The sequence below is a fragment of the Hippocampus bargibanti genome, linkage group LG07 (genome assembly GCF_051943395.1).
Source record: "Hippocampus bargibanti isolate YZ-2025 linkage group LG07, ASM5194339v1, whole genome shotgun sequence".
NCBI classification, from domain to species: Eukaryota; Metazoa; Chordata; class Actinopteri; order Syngnathiformes; family Syngnathidae; genus Hippocampus; species Hippocampus bargibanti.
In genome coordinates, this window is record NC_142740.1 from 511,524 (window position 1) to 532,532 (window position 21,009).

Here is a 21,009-nt window from a genome sequence, read left to right on the forward strand (position 1 = left end):
ATATATATAACACCAATATATATATAAAACACCAAGTCCCCACCATGACACGAAAAAGTCCCCACAATGTGGGAAAAACGTGTGTGTGTGTTGTGTGCGTTTGTTGATGCGCTTGCTACCTAGCTTCAAATTAGTATCAAGACGATGTTTATTTAAAAGTTTGTTCCTCTGAAGGAATTTTTGCAACAAGAGCGATGATGATGATGATGATGATGAAGACGATAATGACGAGCAATTAGTCTTTTTTTAGCCGTATCTTCGCGGTTTGACTGAAGGCAGGCTGGTGTAAAGGCGGTAATGAGTATGCGTCCGGTGATGTCACCATGGCAACGCGGCACCCTGCGGTCAAATGTTGGAGGTCCAAAGTCTTCACGCACACGTTCTAGTATGGTGTCCATTGTCCACTGTATCATTTCACTGACATTTGGACCTCCTCCCCCGTTCAAGACCAAGGCGAACTGGCGTATTACTGGCGTCCCCACGTTTCGTTTTCATCGGATTCCGCGCCGTTCATTTGTTTTTCCTACCAGACAAATGCGAGAAAAGCGAACAAGCTGGCTGTTAGCGATATAGCTGCAAAGCAAACCTCTGAAGATGGAGGACACCGATTCGCTGTGGCGAGCCCTGAAAGGAAAAGCCCAAAGGACAAAAAGAAGAAGCTATCTATTAGCTATCTTGAGAGTTTTGAAAGGCGCTTATCAATGAAATGAATTGAAATAAAAGAATCAATAGGTCTGTGTAATACTGCCCCCGGTGGCCAAGACAGGAACGTCAAAGGTATCAGCACAGTGTAAAATTGAGTCGACGCGTTGACTCCTTTTCGGTGCTGCTTATTTGGTCCAGCGTCATAGGAGGGGGCGGAGTGGGCGGAGCCTATTCGGGGCCGCTTATCCTCACGACAGCAAATGCGTTCAATCTTGTCGCTGGTGTCCCATTTTCTTTCTCTGGCATCATTGGGCTCCAAAGAAAAGCCATCGAGGCAACTGACGCATTTCAAAAAAGTCAAAAAAATGTGTTTTTTTTTTTTGCTCTTTCACGCACACGTTATAAAAGAGAGAGTTTAAATCTCTCGACACCCTATTTATTGAATTCTGCTGCCTGGTTACAACAACTTTTTTTTCTTTTGAAGCAACAAAAAGTGGGCTTTTCATATCCGCTGTATTATCTATAAATATTTGAAGAGCATGCAAATAAAAAATGAGAATAAGGAGCGGAGATGGGGGGGGGGGGGTTGGAGGTCAAGAAAAAAGTACCGTACTCGTTGCTTGTGATTTTCATTTGTATTTTTTTAAGCCGGGTTTTCTGACTGGAACCCTTTCAGGTCTGATCGAGTCGACTCCTTATTTTTTTATTCCTAGTTTTTTGGAAAGCAATCAATCATTTCCCAGAGGTTTCACAACGAAACAAAGTCAGACGTGTGTACAAGTTGAAAGTGAATAGCAAAACACTCCACGAGACGTCACAAAAGAAGAAAAAATAGGACTTATGAGAGATTCTCAATCTCTAGTATCCAATTAGAGAGCTGTGTCACGTTAGCTAACAAACGACTTAGCTCTTAGTTGTGATTTAGCTCTTACCGGGTAAATATTACAATTTCCCAGCTGCCTTGAACACATCATCAGGATGATGATAATAATAATAATAATAATAATACATTTCATTTCTAAGCGCGTTTCAAAACTCTCAAGGTCACTTTACGGTCACAGGATATGTTTTTCTTTGGGTGAGCAGCGGCAGCCACACGCGCCAGCGTTCACTCAACCCAGAAGTAACTCAAATAGATAGAAAACTGGCTAGATAGCTTGCGAATCAAGAATCAACAGATACCTAGATAGATAGCCAGCCAGCTAGATAGTGAATAGATAGCTAGCTAAATAGCTAGCAAGCCAGCCAGAGCTAATATATAGCAAATAGCTAGCAAATGATAAAAATAATGTTGTTGATGTTACCTGTACATATATAATAATAATAATAATAATAATATAAAAATAATAAGTCGCCAGAGTGCTTCAATAAATGAAGAAAGACGGATGCTAGTCAGCATGGCTTCTCCTTGTCTGGCCTCGCAGTGAGGTCATGAATATTTGATGACATCATTTTAGGCTGTCAAGTCACACGATAAAACGCATTTGTGCTATTGATTAGCGACCCCGCGGCGCGCTGATTGTCTTACGGTGTCACGGACGTGTCGCTCCTTCCTCGTCCTTCATTAATTATGCAGAACATAAATTAGCAAATAGAAAAATCGTATTTTTGCAGGATCGGTTCAGAGGGGCTTCACCGGGCTTCCGCTGGAACGCTAGCTAAGCTAACACATGGATAGCGCGATTCATTTCAAGGACAACCGACACCTGTGTACAAGTTGCGTCCATAGTTTGGAAAGAAAAAAAATGGTGTCGGTTGTCCTTTAAAGCTTCACCAAAAAGTTGAGATGCCATTGAGACGGTATTTGAGCTTCAAATGCTTGAATAACTCGAGTAGGGCGACCCCCAACGTACCCCGGCACTAAGCGACATCCGCTAGCAAAGCAATCGAGATCCGCGGAAATAAATCGTGCGCCTGTTTGACACTTTGATTTGAGCGTCGCTCATTCGCCGAATCTGCGGCGTAAGCGTTTGTCAGAGGCGGGAGCGCTAGGTGCTAACGTCTTGATGGAACACACCCGATGGATAGCAATATAGCGTTCCGCTTGGTTGACTCTTTAGCGTCTAGCGGGAAGCTAATTAGCAAGGTAACGGAGAGAACGCTTTGCGATGCATCTGAGCTAGCTCCCTAATTACTTTTAATCGCCGCATCTCAGGAAGACTTCGTTAGCGGGCTGATTAGTAAGCCGCAGGAACAGGTAGCTAATAATAATAATCATAATCAGAATCAGAATCAGAATACCTTTATTCGTCCCGCAATGGGGAAATTTGCAGTCCACAGCAGCAATTGAAGAGGGATGGGGTTGGGGTGGGAGTGAAAGGATAGAAAACAAGATATTCTAAGCATCTAATCATAATCATAATCATAATCATAATCATAATCATAATAATAATAATAATACATTTCATTTATAAGCGCCTTTCAAAACTCTCAAGGTCCCTTCACAGTCAGAGGATAAGTTTTTCTGTGGGTGAGCAGCGGCAGTCACACGCGCCAATGTTCACTCAACTCGGAAGTAACTCCAATAGATAGAAAGCTAGGTAGCTAGCCAATAGATAGCTAATAGCTAGCCAGCCATATAGCTATATCGCTAATATATAGCTAGTTAGATAGCCGGCCAAGGAGCTAGATACAATAGCAAATAGCTAGCTCGCAAGATAGCCAGCTAGATAGCTGGATAGTTAGATAAATAAATCAAGAAATATTGGTGTTGTAATGGTGTAATATTCTGGTTAAGGTGGAGGTAAAAAAAAATAACTTTGTGGGTTTTGATTAAAAAAAAAGCTTCATTTAAAAAAGTAAATACATAAATAAATAAATAAAAGGAGAAAAAAAAGAGAGTACAAGTCCGTTTGGAGGCACAAAAGTGCCGCGGGGATTTTTCAAGGTCTTGTCTAATCCGCCGAAGCTTGTTTACGGCCAACGCTAAAAGCCTGCAGAAGAAAAAGAAGATGAAGAAGAAGAAGAAAGAAATGTTTTTCTCGTCATCCTGGTTATGGATGTACAGTGATACCCTCAGCTTACGAACTTTTTGGTTTACGAACGTTAAATTTATAAACATTTTACCTTGGCATACGTACTATTTTTCGGGATACACACGGAGCGCCACAATGTGTCGTTCGTGAACAAATAACCCGCACAAGCCATCTGTACACTTGATGCAAAAAGCGATCAACCCAGCTAAACAGAACACAATTGATGAGGAACAAGGTAAAATGATGGCAGAGAAAGCACCTACAAGGGATCATTCCTCAAGATGGTGAAAGAAGAAGGCTACGTTCCTCATCAAGTGTTTCATGCTGATGAAAGCGGCCACTCCATTCCATCAAGCTATCAACGACCATCACAAAGGTCAATAAAACCACTTTATTATATAGTACAGTGTATAATACCATATCACATTTATTATACATAAAACGGGGTATATTTTGTGTAGTTTTATGGCTTATTTAGTAGAAAATTAAGTTTTATTGGGACCGGGGAACGGATTATTCTCATTTTAATGGTTTCCTATGGGAAATTAATTTTTGGGATACACACTTTTCGCCTTACTTACTCTGTCTGGGAACCAATTAAGTTTGTAAGCCACGGTATCGCTGTATATAAAAGAGCCAAATGCAAAACTAAAATAGTTTCTGTACATGACGAGGGAATAAATGGGCTTGATGTTTTGATTTGAATTCTATGGGCAATTACTCACGGCCATCTTTGCTTGTTGATTCAAAGAATCTTTTTGTTTTCATTCACGGTGCTTAAAAAGGGCCTTGAACGATATGTCACGCGGCTTAGTATATTTTAAATATCAAGCATGACGTTTGAAGTGGGCCTACAAAAAATGTTTTATGCTGAGGCCCGAGCCCCGACCCAACCCCCCCCCCCCCCCTTTAGCTCTGATGTTGCGCCGCACTTGATCTACCGTGTCCAAAGTCTTTTTTTTTTTTTCGGTCGGAATTTAAGAAGTGAACTTTATTCACCCGAAAACTAAATAGTCCTTCAGGCAGGTGGACTTTTATTCCCCGCCCCTCCATGAGCTTAGAGCAGGAATGTTCAAAGTGTAGCCCGTGGGCCAAATGCGCCCCATGGTCAATTTCTATTCGGTCCGTAGCCGCCGTGATAAAATTAAGAAGGTCTGGCAGTGTCTGAAACTCCTGACAAAAAGTTAGCGGACACCAGGGCAGACAACTCTGAAAAGTTGCCTGCCCCATTTTTCACAATTTGAAACACAATAACACACTTTGCATACCAATCAGAAGTGTGTTTCGTGCTTCGGACTATACCGTGACTGTAAAGTGTACTTGAGAGTTTTGAAAGGCGCTTAGAAAGAGGAGTCCACGTGGCTTGTAGCAATTTGCTTGTAGCTTTTGCTTTATTGAATAAAATACGTGTTTGTTTTGAAATTTTATTTATTTATTTTTCTTGAGGAAGTTGTCGGCCACCCGGGCCGAGACGTTTTGAAAGTTGTACGCCCGACATAAAAGTTGTACCTCCGGGCAGACGTTATTTCAAACACTGGGTCTGGTTTGCATGTAGAATTGATACATTGGGCAGTAGCCCTGTTAGCTGCGTGTGCTAAGTGCTGCCATCTAGAGGCTCAATTAGGAACAGCAAATTAGTACATAAGTCTGACTGAATGAGCGCCCCGATTTTCCAAAATGGCAATGTTAAATTAAATTTCAATTTTCTATATTCATTCACTTTTCACGATCTTTTAATATTTTGTAAAGATTTTCAAAAAAGGCGATTTTCTAAATTAAAAAAAAAACTATTTTCTTATTTTCTAAAATGGTGATTATCTAAATATTTTTTTTTTATTTCTCCAATGGCAGTTTTCCTTTTTTAATGTTCTAAAATGGCGACAATCAACAAAAGAACAATTATTTCTGTTCGACTGTTACAAATGTTAATTAAAGTGTTAAAAGATGAATATTCAATGTCAATGTTCAATGTTGATATTCATGTTCCAAATGAACGAAAACATGCTGATGATGGTTGAAATTAAAACAAAAAACAAATACGTATCTTGAAATAAATTGCTGTCATTTGTAAAGAACGTCCACCTGCGTCATTTTGAACACACCCCCTTTGCAAAAAAATGTGGACGCCCCTCGTTTAGACATTCTGCTTTCTGAGGCGAAGGTAAGTAGTGACATCTACAGGCAACGGTGGGAACTACACATTAAGTTCCACTCCAAACTGTTATGGGCCCCGCTGACCATTTTTAGGCGCGTATACTAAAAAATGACACATTAAATAAACAAACAAACAAATAAATAAACAAATATATAAATAAATACATACACAAATAAAATAAATAAATAGGGAAACTAATCAATCCATAAATAAATAATAAACAAACCAATCAATCCCTAGATGGGTAAATAAATAAACAAACAAATAAATAAGTAACTACATAAATCAATACATACCTAAATACATAAATAATAGAAAGAATAAAAAGGGAAAGGTGAAAACAACAGCTAGCGCCACATACAAAGATACAAATAACCCAAAAAATTGGGAGTAAAATAAGAACACCATTTCTTGTCAAAACTCTGTCATTATGCAAAAAGAATCGTTTTCAAAAGCGGACATTGTTTCTTGCAAAGTCCGATTGATGAATATGAGCGATCCTTCGGTGAACATGTTGGCGCAAGTGAAAATATTTGTGGGCGGGATGTGAATGAACTCTGGACGTTTGCATTGAGCTTTCTTTCATGCATGAAGACTTTTCTTTGGAAAGCTTAGGACACACCCCAGGGTGTGCTGGATTGATGACTTTCTCATTGATTGATTTATATTAACAGGAATGTGTGTGTGCCTATTGGACCAGTACAACCCGTTTTTTGGACTTTGGGGCAATTGTGGTCTTTGTTGGTTGGTTGATTGAGATCTGTTGAAGCATTCAACAGATCTCAATCACAAGGAAACATTTCAAGGACAAGCGACGCCTGCGGACAGGTTGTGTCCAGAATTTGTAAAATCACTTCAAATCACTTCTACTGAGCGTATTTGACAAAGATTCCACCGCATATAGCTAAATTTTACCTTTTAAGACTCACGCTGAATATTCAGGAAGTCCTGTTTTCCAGTTGATGACGATTCCTGACGTGACGTCACGTCAGGAACGCCTCTGACCGAGAAAGCCACACACAATGCATTTTGGGTACTTTGTTTGCTCTGAAAACTTTGTGTTGATGGCGAAATTAGAAGGAAAACACATCAATAACGCCATGATCGTGAATCGTTGTGTGTTGCACCAAGACAACTATTTGATACTAGTTCACACAAATTGCCAGCAGACAAATCAGCCCATTTCCAACGGAGCTTTGGCTCCATCTTCTGCATTTCCCGGGTGCTAAATTGCTGTCATTGACGGCTTGAGTTGATACGGGAGGACTCCTTTAATCGATTGCAAACATTGATGCTTTCCTCTTCAGAACTATTTGAATCCTATTCATAACAAGAAAGCATCTTCTCCCAATCTGAAGCCATTGTTTTGATTCTAGAGCATGTCGAGACGTCCTGATGTGACATCACGAACAAGGGGGCGGGACTTTCTGAAACTCGGCATCTCCGGGGTCATTTTTGAAGTCGTTTTGGGACACTTGAAGTCGTTTTTATTGGTATTTTGCATTTGACTAAAAATATAAGCCTGCGTGTTTTGGGTATTTAAAATGCTAACGTTTTTCTGATGTCAGTTAGGAAACAAAAAAAAATGGTGTCGGTTGTCCTTTAAATGCAAAGTTCAAAAAAAATTGCTAAGTAAAATTATTAAAATAATGCAAAGGTGCAAAAACAATCATGGGCATTGTCGCAGAGCGCCATTTTTTAAAACCATTTTAGATATTCCATTTGTGTGTGACGTCACCGTGTTTGCTTTAAACTCTACAACTCAACATAAATGTGTTTTATGGCTTACGTATATCATGGCGGTGTTGGTGAATTAGCATATCTGGCATGAATTTTGCCGTCAAATGAACTCTGACCTCCTTTAACCTCCTCATGGCTCAATGTCAAGTTGGCATTGACAGAAATGCACTTTGTGCAAATGTCTTGCACTTTTGTGACTCAACGTTGGAGTGAAATGTAAAAAGAACGCACATGGCACACCCTCGCTGGACTCCTCCCCATCCGATACGACAAACATTTGCTCTGCCACTCGTTTGATGGATTCTGCTTGAAACGCAACGCGCGACCCGTCGTCATCTCAATCACCTTTTGACGCACGCTTGCGCCAAACGCAGCATTCAAGTTAACGCAACAACCGCAGTTCTATGTCGTAGTGACGTTTTTTTGTATTTTATTTTTTTTATGAACGCTTGAGAAAATGTTCAGCTATATTGACCTATCTAGCAATCTATCCATGTATCTAGCCATCGATCTATCTATCTATCTATCTATCTATCTATCTATCTATCTATCTATCTATCTAACCATCTATCCATCTAGCTAGCTAGCTAGTCAACTGGGTAGGTAGCCATCTAGCTAGCTAGCTAGCCATCTATCGAGCTAGCTAGCCATCTATTTAGCTAGCTATCTAACATAGATCTAGATAGCTATCTAGCATCGATCTAGATAGCTATCTAGCATCAATCTAGCTAGCTAGCTAGCCATCGATCTAGCTAGCTATCCATCTATCTAACTAGCTATCCATCTATCTAGCTAGCAATCTATCGAGCTAGCTAGCCATCCAGCTAGCTAGCTAGCCATATAGCTAGCTAGCATCTATCTAGCTAATTACCCATCTATCTAGCTAGCTACCCATCTATTTATCTAGTTAGCTAGCCATCTATCTAGCGAGCTATCTAGCCATCTATTTCTTTGTAGCTCTATCTATATCTATATGCATATGTAATAAAAATCCAGTTTTCTGGCCAGTTGTGCGATGCATGAGATGATTTCTTACTTGTCCTTTTTGAGGAAGCCATGACGGGTTGAAGTCTCACTGAAGGCCTTCTGCAGGCCGTGCTTGACTGCTGCTCCCATGCAAAGCCTTCCAACGGCTTCTTCTTCAGGCCTTTGTTGGGGCTGTTGGCAGGCAAGGAGATGTGTTACGTGTCAAGAGCAGAAAAGTAGGTTTTATTTATTGTTTAAAGAGAACACAGGTTAAAGATGCGTCCTAATTCAACGGTATTTTGAGAGCAATTTAAAACAACTATCAAAGTGCTTTGCAAATATCATCAATACAACAATAAATGTGTCCTTCTTGATTTTCGAGCAGAAGCCAAACATGCATTTATTGATTAATACATGAAACAAATATGTTAATCTATTAAAATCTTAGTATATATTTGTATTTTATTTGGGGCGAGGGGGTTATAGACATACAACCACCCACACCTACCACCCGCACGTACGCAAAGGGCGAGAGGGCGGTCCGCCATACAAAAAGCTTCCCTCTGCTCTTCCTCAGCTCAGACTTGAAGAGGACCTCCTACGAGGCTTCGTGATGGCCCGCGTGAGTGTTTTGTTCCTCCTGGTGAGTCACTTTGAATTATTCATACCTTGGTGGCATTGAGAGGAAAGGAAAGGAAAGCAAAGGAAAGCAAAGATGGATACAAGAATTGGATTCAGGTGGAAAGCAAAAGCCTAGGTAGAGAAAGTCGTACGTTTTTATTGGTATGCATATTATTTATTTATTTGACTATTTATTTGTATATTTACCCATTTATCTATTAATTTATTCATTCGTTTATGTATTCATTTATTAATCGGTTTATTTATTTATTTGTTTGTTTATTTATTTATTTATTTAACTATTTATTTGTATATTTAACTACGTATTTATCTGTGTATTTATTCGTTCATTTATTCATGTGTGTATTTATTCGTGTATTTAGTCATTTATGTATTCATTTATCATTTATGTATTCATTCATGTATTTATTTATTTAGTTCGTTATTTATTTATTTATGTATATATTTTTTTAATTTTTCTATCTGTCCAAACAATTTATTTATTTAAATATATTCATGTACAAATATATTTATATATTTTTTCATCTGTCTATTTATCTGTTTACACAATTTCAGAATCAGAAAACCTTTATTCGTCCCACAATGGGGAAATGTATTTATTGACAGTATTTACTTACTGATGTATTTATGTATTATTTATTCATGTATTTATTTATTTTAAATCTTACATCATACACAAAGCACATAATAAACTACTAAATATATTTAATTGGTGCACAAGCGGAGACATGAACTTTGAGTAAATGGGGACAAGCACAGGTGGTCTTTGGGGTGCGTACAGGTGGGCAATAAGACAAATAAATGTACATTTTGGTTACGTCCAAATGGACACGGGGGAAAAGTTAGACAAAAAAAGTCAATTGAAACCATTTAAAGGACAGGATGCGTCCATGCACACAATGGAGACATGCTGTCTATTTTAGATTGAAAGTGTGGATTAGATGGTGGGACATACTCACGTGAGGACGGTTGAAGGTGGTCTGAAGAGACATCTGGACGTTGGACAGGGAGTGGATATCAGGTACACATGCCATGGGGGATGGAAGCAGGGTATGCGGACGGGTGGGAGTTGTGTCCAGGTGGACAAAAGGCGTTTTTGTGGAAAGAAAGAAGAAAGGTTAAATGCGACCCGTCTCAAGTTTCACACACACACACACACACAGTGACAATTCATTGACTTTTTTTTTTTTTAATGAGCCTTACAATTAAAGCTGGTTTCACTTTGCAGCACACAATTTGCTCAATGCCGAGATCCAGCGCCCAAAATAAATGAATACATGAATACAGCAAGAATTCCAGGGTCCGTCCAATACAAACGGATCCTACAGGGTTTGTTTATTTATTTGTCTTTAAGATAATATAATTTAGTTTAATGTAACATTATTTCATTTATTTATTTATTTTAAATTCAATATACTAATCTAATTTGATTTAATGTAACTTTATTTAACTTCTGTATTTATTTATTTTCAATTTAATATATAATTTAATTTGTAATGTAACTATTTAATTTATTTATTTAATATATTATTACATTTATTGTAACTTTATTCTATTTATGTTTAATTTAATATAATATAATTTAATGTAACTTTATTTTATTTATGTATGTTTAATGCAATATAATTTAATGTAACGTTACAGTATTTATTTGTTTGTTTATTTTTAATTTAATATAATTGAATTTAATGTAAATGTATTTTATTTATTCATTTAATATAATGTAATTTAATTTAATGTATCTTTAATTATTTATTTATTTAATATTCAATATACTATGATTTAATTTAATGTAACTTTATTTTATTTATTTATTTATGTTTAATGTAACATAATTTAATTTAATGTAACTTTATTTTATTTATTTATTTATTTTTTATTTAATATAATATAATTGAATTTAATGTAAATGTATTTTATTCATTCATTTAATGTAATGTATTTTAATGTAACTTTATTTTATTATATTTGATTTCATTCTATGATATAAAAATTCAGCCGCATAAGCCGGTTTAAAATGTGGTGGGCATGCCTGTCATGAGAAGACCCACAAAACAGTCTTGAAAAGTCCCGACATTTTAAGGAAGTCTGACATTTGAATCTGAAGAAAACATGTGAAGAGTCACGGTGGGCATTTGTAGGGATCCGTCATAGATCAAGTCATCCCACCCAAATGCTCAACCTGAACACCACGATCCTAAATTGCGAGAATGTGATCTTTCAACGTCGGGCGTTCCCGAGCAACAAATTGTGACGACTCGTCGTAAAAGACAAAACGTAGTGAGCCACCAAAGTTCTGGAAATCAACCGATCGCAAGCTGTAGCCAGACAGGTGCCTAAACTTTTGTGATTTTTTCACCCGCGAGTGCCTGGTACCGCCATCCCAATCCGGGAAAGAACCGGTGCGGAAAAGAAGAGAATGGCTTCTGCCCCCAAGGCCCCTCAGGGAGAATCGAGACTACACGGGGAAGGAGTCGATCGCCAAGGCAAGTGCCGCTTTTGACCACAAGGGGGTGCTACAAAGACGCGTTTTGCTTCCAAAGCTTTCCGTGTCCGTCGCCTGCGAGTTTTCTCGATGTTACAGATTCGATCGGATTTCGAAAGCGATCGCAATATCAGCTACTCCCTGGAGGGCGTCGGTGCTAGCCAGGACCCGTTTAACGTCTTCGTGGTGGACTCCAAAACGGGACTCATTCGAGTCACCCAAGTGCTCGACAGGGAGGTCATCGGCGCCTACAATGTGAGCGAAGAGCCGCCTTCAAATCATTCACTTTTGACTTTTTATCCATAGCTACATATTTGTACTCCAGAATATTAATTACTTTATTTTGAAAAGCATGAAAATGCTTGTCCAAAGGGTTATTTGAGTTATTTCCGGGTTGAGTGAAAGCTGGCGCATGTGGCTGCCGCTGCGCACCCACAGAAAAACTAATCCAGTGACTGTAAAGTGACCTTCAGACTTTTCAAAGGTGCTTCCAAATGAAATGTATTATTATTATTATTGATTCAAAAAATGGAAAATGGAGCTGTTCGGGCAATTCGCTATACAAACACATTTCTAACATCTTCTCTATTTCCTTACACATCCTGCCACAAAATGTAGAAATGATTGTTTTGAATAACGGAATAGGTTGAATTTCCACTTGTGCCATGTAAGGTTTTGTTGCCACCTAGTGGACAAAATAGTCTCCACTACCGTATGTGCATTTCACATTCTGAAATACGGTGACTAGAAGATAAAGCATCTTAAAGGACTTAAAAGTTCTGTTTGTGATGTAATGTAAGGAAAGAGATGCCCATTTCACTGTACGATAAGAGCATTGACATCAAATGGACGCTATAATTTTTGCTTTTTTGAATGTTGCTGTGCCGATGACCATTTTGTGTTTGGGAGCCTTTTACTGAGCGAGTTGCTTGTTCTGTAGCCACAAAGGGACATAAGTCTTCTTGTGTCGGTCCCAAGCCCGGATAAATACAGAGGGTTGTGTCAGGAAGGGCATCCTTACTGACTTAATACTGACTTAATGCCTTTTGTCGTTGTTGTTTTGGCCAATTCTTGGTACTGATTGTGGTGTGTTTCTAAAATATGCATATAATGCCGTGGAGTAAATCAAGTCACGCCCTTGGTGTTTGTCATATCAGCTGCTGGGTATCGCCCGATTCAACGATGGCACCGAGGCAGAGAAACGGATTGACCTTCGCATCAAGGTGTTAGACGAGAATGACAACGAGCCACAGTTTGACGCCATGGATCCCGTCGACGTGTATGAACGTAGCCCTGCGGGTGAGAGAATATGAGCAATAATGCTTGGATCGTACAGGTCCATGAAAGAAGAATTTTGTGGCAGCTCGGATCTCAGCCTGATTAGTTCAATCACACTTACTTGGGTTGTATTTCATAAGATAAACTATTCTGGTCTTGCTTATTCCGATCGTGGTTATAGAAAGCTGGAGCCCATTCTAGCCAACAAATATCACAATAATTATGACTTCAAATACATTAAAACGTCACACTGAAAAGTTACTTTCACTCCAGTTCAGTAGATGGCAGTGTAGTATTACAAAGTCAGGCCCAACTGACTGAGCCATGAAATGGTTAATTTTTAGTTTGACTCTAGTTTTTTTAAGCCCCTGTTTAACAAACTGTCAGTTTGGTAGAGGGGGTGGGGAAACATCTGACATATATGGCGTGTCTCCGTTTCCAGGGACACCCATCACGACTGTCACAGCGACTGACGCCGATGAACAGGGAAACCCAAACTCTCAGCTACTCTACACCATTGTGAAGCAGAATCCACCTCACGACATGTTCCGCATACGCAACGATGGAAACATCTACGTGGACAAATCTACTCTGGATAGAGAGGTACCTGCCACCCTCAACAAAATGAAATGTTTGTGATGAATCAACTGCGAAACGTTGTGGTTTTGTTACCGTCAGACGACAGATCGGTACTTTGTGACAGTGCAAGCTCAGGACCTCAATGGCGACCCAGACGGCCTCACAGGAACCAGTACCTTGACCATCAATGTGCTGGACATCAACGACAACATACCAACGCTGGAAAAAGACCAGGTGCTTGCCATTAAGAATGAAGAATGCTATATTTCCGAGAACTGACAAGCCATGCGTTCTCCTTGGAGTATGAGGGAAGCATCATGGAGAACACTCAGGGTGTGGAGGTGATGAGGATCAAAGCTCAAGACCTGGATTTGAAGGACACAGAAAACTGGCAAAGTGTGATTGATATTGTCAAAGGCAACGAGGCCAAGTACTTCAGCATCAAAAGTGATCCAAAGACCAACGAGGGCATCCTAATGCTTGATAAGGTAGGGGTGGAAAGGAACAGAACCATGCAGGCTATCCGGACTAGCTTCTCAAGTCTCAATTTGAAACAAATGTGTACAATTTCACAGCCTGTGGATTATGAGGACGTGAAGGACCTTGCACTTGAACTCACCGTGAGGAACAAGGCTCCGCTTTATGAGGGACTTCCGCAAAGCACGACGCATAAAACCTACCCTGTCAAAATCAACGTACAAAACCAGCGTGAAGGTCCATATTTTGATCCCAAAGTCAAAGTGATCACCGTGCCAGAGGGAGGCGGTGTTCCGGGCAATGATGTCATTGCACATTACCCGGCACTAGATGGTGACACTGGGAAACCAGCGGAGAAAGTCAAGTGAGTTCTGCTAGTGGTGGAAGTTGTTTTCCAACAATTTAATCTTGTGAATTTTGCTGATAGATTGCATCCTGTAAAGAATCGACTGTTCTGTGTTGTAGGTATCTTAAAGGTTTGGACCCTGACAACTGGCTCACCATTGACCCAGAAACAGCTGACATCAGATTGAACAAGATGCCCGACAGAGAGTCCACTTTCTTGGTTAACGGGACATATTACGCTCAAGTGCTCTGCATTTCGGAAGGTAGACAGCAACAGTTGTAGCAATTAGTCACCCGATTTTAACTCTGGGGAGGTCCCAGCAGTTGTGGGGTGTAACTAAGGGTGTAACAAATACTTAAGTTACTGAATTTGAATTGACTTCCAGGTATCTGGACTTTATTATAATTAGTTTATTTACATCATACATAACTCCTTCACTCCCGTTCATGACTGTAGGGGATACATCTTAATTGGGAGGTTTGTCAGTCAATGAGTTTTAATCCCAAAAGAGTCTCAAGGGGGAATTGGCAGTCATAAATGCTAAAACTCCAGTTGTCAGATGGTGTGTCCTTTAGCGCAACAGAAAATAGTTTACTTGGATATTTACTGTAGTTTACAGATTATTTTACAGACATGTTCTGGAATCTGAGATGCAAGATGTTAGACCAATGACTTGATCTGAATCAGTCCTTCAAACTTCACCAGAATCTTTCTGGACACAAGTATCTGAACAAAAACCTTTACTGCAGTAGGGAGTGTGAGTTTGATCGCCACTTTTGGTTCCCACAAACAGACCCCCCCTCGACCACCGCCACTGGCACTGTGGCCATCCAGGTGGAAGACCTGAACGACCACTGTCCCACCCTGACTAGTACTGCCCAAACTCTGTGCATTCCCGATGATGCCGTCATCGTCACAGCCGTCGACGAGGACGACTTCCCCAATGGGGCTCCTTTCACCTTCGAAATCATCTCAGATGAAAAATGGCAGGCGGAGCATCTTAACGGTGAGGAGACCGGTTTGTTTTTGCATTTCATTCGACTTCAGCCTTCAAGCTCTTGTAGATCAATTTGTGTGGGCAGATACCGCAACCATCCTGAGAGCCCAACGGTCCTTATGGCCTGGTCTCCACAAGCTGGAGTTACTGATCAAGGACCAGCAGGGGCAGGCGTGCTCGGAACCACAGAAAATGGTGGTCCAAGTGTGCACATGCGAGGATGGATTAATCTGTGGGAGTCGAGGCGGAAGAGGTCAGCCCAACAAGAAATCTGAGTTAGGACCCGCAGGCATCGGACTGCTGCTCCTAGGCCTGCTATTGCTACTGTGTAAGTCCGATGAAAGAGATTAGAGTTTCTATCACACATCTTATTACGGGAAGCCTGGGAATTCTCTTCCAAGAATGGCATCACAAGGTTTTTTGTGAGTCTGATCATGACAGCCAAGCCTATCAAATTTGGTGTTGAAAAGGGGAATTGGCTTTGAGCGAGGTAAAAAAAAAAAGTCTTGCGTTGTTGTTCTAGTGGTTCCACTGCTGTTGCTCTTCTGTCAGTGTGGCGGGACTGCAGGACTGCCAGGGAGTGCGGCGGTCATACCGTTTGAAACCAAGTCCCACTTGGTCAACTACTGCACTGAAGGCCAAGGGGAAAACACGGTCAGTCCTGATCACTCTATCAACTCTTGAGGACACTTATTCCGTTTTTGACTTCTGACCGTCTGCCGGGTCTTTGGCAGGAGGTGCCGCTAAACCTCATCCCGACACAGCAGTTTGCTGAAGATGTCAGCGATCACATGAAGCAGTCGGTCCTTCTGGACACCTTCCAGGGAAACATGGAGCAGTCATGGGCAAGGAGACAGGCCAACATGAACACCTTCTACTCTAGGTTTGGGGCTGCAGCGATAGGAAACAAGGCCATGGAAGTGCACGACAGCATCGCTCTTCCGGACCACCTGTTAGCCCAATACTACCAACAGGTGAGAAATAGCTTTACACCAGTGGTGGGCAGGTAATCATCACAACTTTCGTGTTTTGTGTTATGTTTCAATAGAGGGTGTACAGCGAAGGTGGCGGAGGCAGCCTGGCGGAGAAGGACGGTCTCTTGAAGTACAATTTTGAGGGCCAGGGCTCCTCAGCGGGCTCGGTGGGCTGCTGCAGCCTCCTGGAGAACGACAATGACCTGGAATTCCTCGACAACCTCGACCGCAAGTTCAAGGCCTTGGCGGAATTGTCTCGCGGCTACAAGTTCCGAGCACATGTCATTCCGCCAGCAACAAAGGTCATAAGTGGACCAAGGCCAGAACTCCCGAAGCTACCACCAGTTGTCCCCGTAGTGGACCAGACTGCAAATCAGGTGGCGAAGGAAAACATGACTATGCGGAACCAAGGAATTACTACAATGAAGGCAGGGATGGAAAACCAAGGCCAGATGTTCTTGCTCCAGCAGCAGCAGCCAATCTATTACGCCACTGCTACTCCCATTCAGTATGTAGTCCAGCCACAAGTCCAGAACACCATGCTGCTGGCTGAGGCACCAGCTACTGGTCTTCAGGGTGCCGTTCTGGCAGCACCTGCTCAAGGGATGTTAGTGTCTGGCGGACACACCGAGAGTTCTGGCATGGTGCTGGTTGAGAACACGAAGGTCCAGACCAAGATCCCCGGCAGAAATAATCCCAGCCTCCAGAACATGGTGGTTGTAGAAAGCAACCGCCCTGTAGGATCTGTAAAAGTTCTCGGGGGGAGCCAAACTTCACCTGGGCAAACGGGTGAAAAAATTGAATGGATTTCTAGTCTTCAGAAAGTCCATTTGGTAGATGGGTCATCAACCATACACAAAGCTGGAAGTATGTCCCAGAAGAGGAACACCTCTGGGTTGAAGTCCTTTAACAGCAAAAGCACCACCACCGAGTCCACCGGACCTCAGGTGGCTTCTCCCACAAGCCCAATCTACCGCAAATAGTGGCGATGAGATGAGACACTTGGATACTTTTCCCATCCGGATTTTGAGCCATTCCTGCTGACTCGCTTCCAGGGAAAGGGACTGAAACCCTCGGATATTTCTGTTTCTTTTTATCTTTTTAAAAGTATGTGTTTGTTTGTTTTTTATGAGGTACTTTGCAATCAGGCGTTGAGCCTCCTTCCAATACTCTTTAACTGTTTCATAGTTGTGCAAGTTACTCGCCGCCTGTTAGCTAGCTTGTGGCTAGCGCCTGTGGTCATATTGTGGATGAGCGCCTTGACATCATGCCCCAACGTATTTTTCAATTACTTGTTTATTTGAAAGGCACCACGCGCATTGATGAACACTGCTACAATACCTGCGTAAAACTTTCCAAGTTAGCATACGGCTAATTTACATGTGTAATCCCTTGGCATGTCATAGGCGCTTAAAAATGAAATGTATGATCGTGATTATTCTTCTGGTGTTTGTTTTGTTTACACGATCTTTAAAGGGCAACCGACGCCACTTTTTTGTTTTTTAACTGACATCAGAAAAACCTTTGATATCATCTAAAATACCCAAAACACGCAGTATGATATTTTTATTCAAATGCAAAACACCAATAAAAATGACTTCAAGTGTCCAAAATCTGCTAGCTAGCTAATAGCCATATATTCGCTAGCTAGCTAGCTTGCTATCTATTTAAGTTACTTTGGGGTTGAGTGAACGCTGGCGCGTGTGGCTGCCGCTGCTCACCCACAGAAAAAAACTGATCATGTGACTGTAAAGTGACCTTGAGAGTTTTGAAAGGCGCTTAGAAATGAAATGAATTATTATGATATAAAACAGAAGAAAACAGAACAAAAACATTTTAGGGTGCAACAAACACAGCATTTTCACCGCTGCAAGTGTCAAATAAATTCCACTTGTCGCAATGTTAAGCTAAAACGAATAGCGAATTAAAAAAAAAAAAAAATCACCCGGTCATGTACCCAAAAGAAGCAAAGAGCACTTTGGGTGTGTCTGCTGAGATTGTGTGTGCCTGTGCATGTGCGGCTTTTCGTTGCGGAACCGGTTTTCAACCCCCAACCCCCAATGCACATACGCACACCACCATTTTGTTTCTCGCTGTCACTCGATTAAATAACTCAGCATTATGCTTCCTTATTATTCATAAATGTATTTGGCTATTTGATGAAATAATACCGAGCAGGCTATCTATGTCGCTGGCTATTTATTAGCTATATGGCTATCTAGCTATTTAGCTAAATGTCTCGCTGGCTACCTATTTATCTGTTAGCTAGCGAGCTAGCTTTCTATCTATTTAAGTTACTTCTGGGTTGAGTGAACACTGGCGCATTTGGCTGCCGCTGCTCACCTACGGAAAAACTGATCCTGTGACTGTAAAGTGACCTTGAGAGTTTTGAAAGGTGCTTAGAAATAACATGGATTATTATTATTATTAATAGACAGAATTTCCATGGCAACGGAAATGAATGAACGTCAATGTCATTTATATTACTAATGTGTATTTTTCGGATTGTTGCTATTTGTCCTTCACGTCTCATCTCCATTTGTATAATTCTATACATTCTCCTAATGTGCACTGTCAGTTTGTTGTCTACTCCCACGCTGAGACACACCTTTGGTGAAAAGGAGGTGGGGTAGGGAGCAGGTTTCAAAGCCACACCCACATTGATGCTAAGAAGATGAATTTTGTAACTATCCAGCGCAAGAGAAATTTTTCAAAGGCTCCTGGTAGGAATTTGGGAAATTCACTTTTAAGACTTAGAGGACTCAGATTAATCTAGCTGAGTTACTTCCGGGTAGAGTGAACACTGGCGCGAGTGGCTGCCGCTGCTCACCAACAGGAAGAAAAAAAAAACTGATCCTGTGACTGTAAAGTGACCTAGAGAGTTTTGAAAAGTGCTTCGAAATGAAATGTATTATTATTAGCTACCTAGCAAGCTAGCTATTTGTTATCTATCAGCTATCTGGTTGCTATCTAGCTCGCTATCTGCAAATGTCCCCATTGTGGGACGAATAAAGGTATTCTGATTCTGATTCTGATATCTATTAGTTATCTATTAGTTAGCTAACTTTCTATCTGTTTGAATTATTCAGCTATCTAGCTAGCGAGCTATTAGTTATCTATTAGCTAGCGAGCTAATTTTCTATCTATTTGAGTTATTCCGGGTTGAGTGAACGCTGGCGCATGTGGCTTCCGCTGCTCACCCACAGAAAAACTGATCCTGTGACTGTAAAGTGACCTATCATTATAAGCGGAATCCATAATCCCAAATGTGTCATATTTGACCCCAAAACATCTGTAATTCACTCTCCTCCCCTCATCTTAACGACAGTCACCACAAAATAAAATTTGAAATGAATCAATATTGAGTTCCAAATTTGCAAAGTCATCGTTGTCGTAAAAATGTTGCGTAAATAAAGCAACCAGACTTAAGAAGCTAATTTCATGAAACAGCAAAACCCTTCACTAAATCGCCATGGTGGGGTGGTTTAATTTGGATCGTTCGTACAATAGACTGCTGAGGCAACATAGGCTTAGTTATGCTGATGAGGTGATAGCAGGGCAAATGGGGCAATCAGGCCAGTCGTAGACCCCATAATCAAGCAGGACAATAGAAGTAATCAGTCAGGACAATAGAAGTAATCGGTGTAGCCTCAGGAAATAGTCCTATGCTCCCCCCAACCTCAGTGCAGGGACCTATCCTAGCAAAGTGCACCGCCACGTCTGGACAGTAGGGATATATATCGGGCCTAAACTACCAGCAAAAAAAAAAAAAAATAGTTCGCTGACGAAGCCTCTTGGATAAGAAGCGAAACGTCCGACACCTTCAAAGACGGCTGAAGAAACCTTTTCATCGATGGACCAGATTTTAGCACAACCCTCCAAAACTTGGATTCACTCTTCGGAGAAAGAATGACCGAAATCGCAATTAGCTTAATCAATAGCTTGTTTTGGGCGCGGCGGCTACGCTAAGACTTTCGTTCAAACTTATATTGCTCTTGGTGTGAGTCACTTAAAGGGTGACTCATAGACTCAAGGTCTTGTTTATGCTGTCGAGTCTCTATATGCTTAACGTCTGTGTAAGATCTCAGTCGTACAGGAGTGGTCCATCCATGAAAAGGTTTCTTCAGCCGTCATCTGTACAAATTTGAAGGTGTCGGACGTTTCGCTTGTTTTCCAAGAAGCTTCGTCAGCAAACTAACATTTTTGCTGGTAGTTTCAGCCTTATATATATATATATATATATATATATATATATATATATATATATATATATATATCCCTACTGTCCAGACGTGGCGGTGCCGGACCCTGCTATGATAGGTCCCTGCTCTCAGGTTGGGGGGAGCAGAGGACTACTCCCTGCGGCTCCACTGATTGCTCCTATTGTCCTGACTAACGACTGGCCTAATTGCCCTATTTGCACTGGTATCACCTCATCGGCATTACTAATCCTATGTTGCCTGTTGTACCCACCATATCGGTTTAGTGAAGGATATGTATATGCTAGAATCGCCTAAAGATCGGTAAAACCAGCCAAACACCATGAGCCATTTCCCGGCTTTCCTGATTTACTACAACCTTTCCAACTACTAACTCGGGGAACCAATCACTAAGCAGCAGAGAAAACTGAGGCGCTGACATCTGATCCGACGACAAAACAGGCCCGACGACTGAAGCGCGTGTTTGTTTTCAACGCAGGCAGTGGAAGCCCCGAGCGAGCGAGCGACCGGCATGTAGCGTTAGCCCGCAT

The 21,009-nt window shown here is 41.1% G+C and overlaps 1 protein-coding gene and 1 long non-coding RNA gene across 2 annotated transcripts in view; one reads left to right on the forward strand and one right to left on the reverse strand.

Moving 5' to 3' along the window:
- Positions 1–3,376: 3,376 nt before the first annotated feature.
- The window catches only part of LOC148895026 (uncharacterized), a 36,204-nt gene continuing 18,571 nt past the window's right edge, over positions 3,377–21,009 (reverse strand). Inside the window, exons 5-7 of the long non-coding RNA XR_016115549.1 lie at positions 10,083–10,115; positions 8,552–8,673; positions 3,377–3,578 (exon numbers count right to left, since the gene is read on the reverse strand). This is a non-coding gene — a long non-coding RNA (uncharacterized LOC148895026). The remainder of the gene's footprint in view (positions 3,579–8,551; positions 8,674–10,082; positions 10,116–21,009) is intronic.
- Positions 9,083–19,602, forward strand: LOC148895027 (desmoglein-2.1-like). Its single transcript, XM_089000862.1, has 14 exons — positions 9,083–9,124; positions 11,490–11,609; positions 11,708–11,863; positions 12,766–12,907; positions 13,329–13,489; positions 13,565–13,699; positions 13,768–13,953; positions 14,041–14,306; positions 14,408–14,550; positions 15,082–15,294; positions 15,371–15,613; positions 15,809–15,939; positions 16,020–16,259; positions 16,334–19,602. Exons 1-14 carry the CDS (start codon positions 9,095–9,097, stop codon positions 17,240–17,242), a joined length of 3,075 nt encoding a protein of 1,024 aa, XP_088856988.1. The 5' UTR covers positions 9,083–9,094; the 3' UTR covers positions 17,243–19,602.

What these genes read in the sequence shown, in the direction of transcription:
- LOC148895027 (XM_089000862.1), top strand. Translation starts at nt 9,095, where the DNA reads ATGGCCCGCGTGAGTGTTTTGTTCCTCCTG. An exon ending in AGGTCATCGGCGCCTACAAT is followed by an intron (nt 11,864 to 12,765) that starts GTGAGCGAAGAG and finishes TTGTCATATCAG; the next exon opens with CTGCTGGGTATCGCCCGATT. An exon ending in TAGCCCAATACTACCAACAG is followed by an intron (nt 16,260 to 16,333) that starts GTGAGAAATAGC and finishes ATGTTTCAATAG; the next exon opens with AGGGTGTACAGCGAAGGTGG.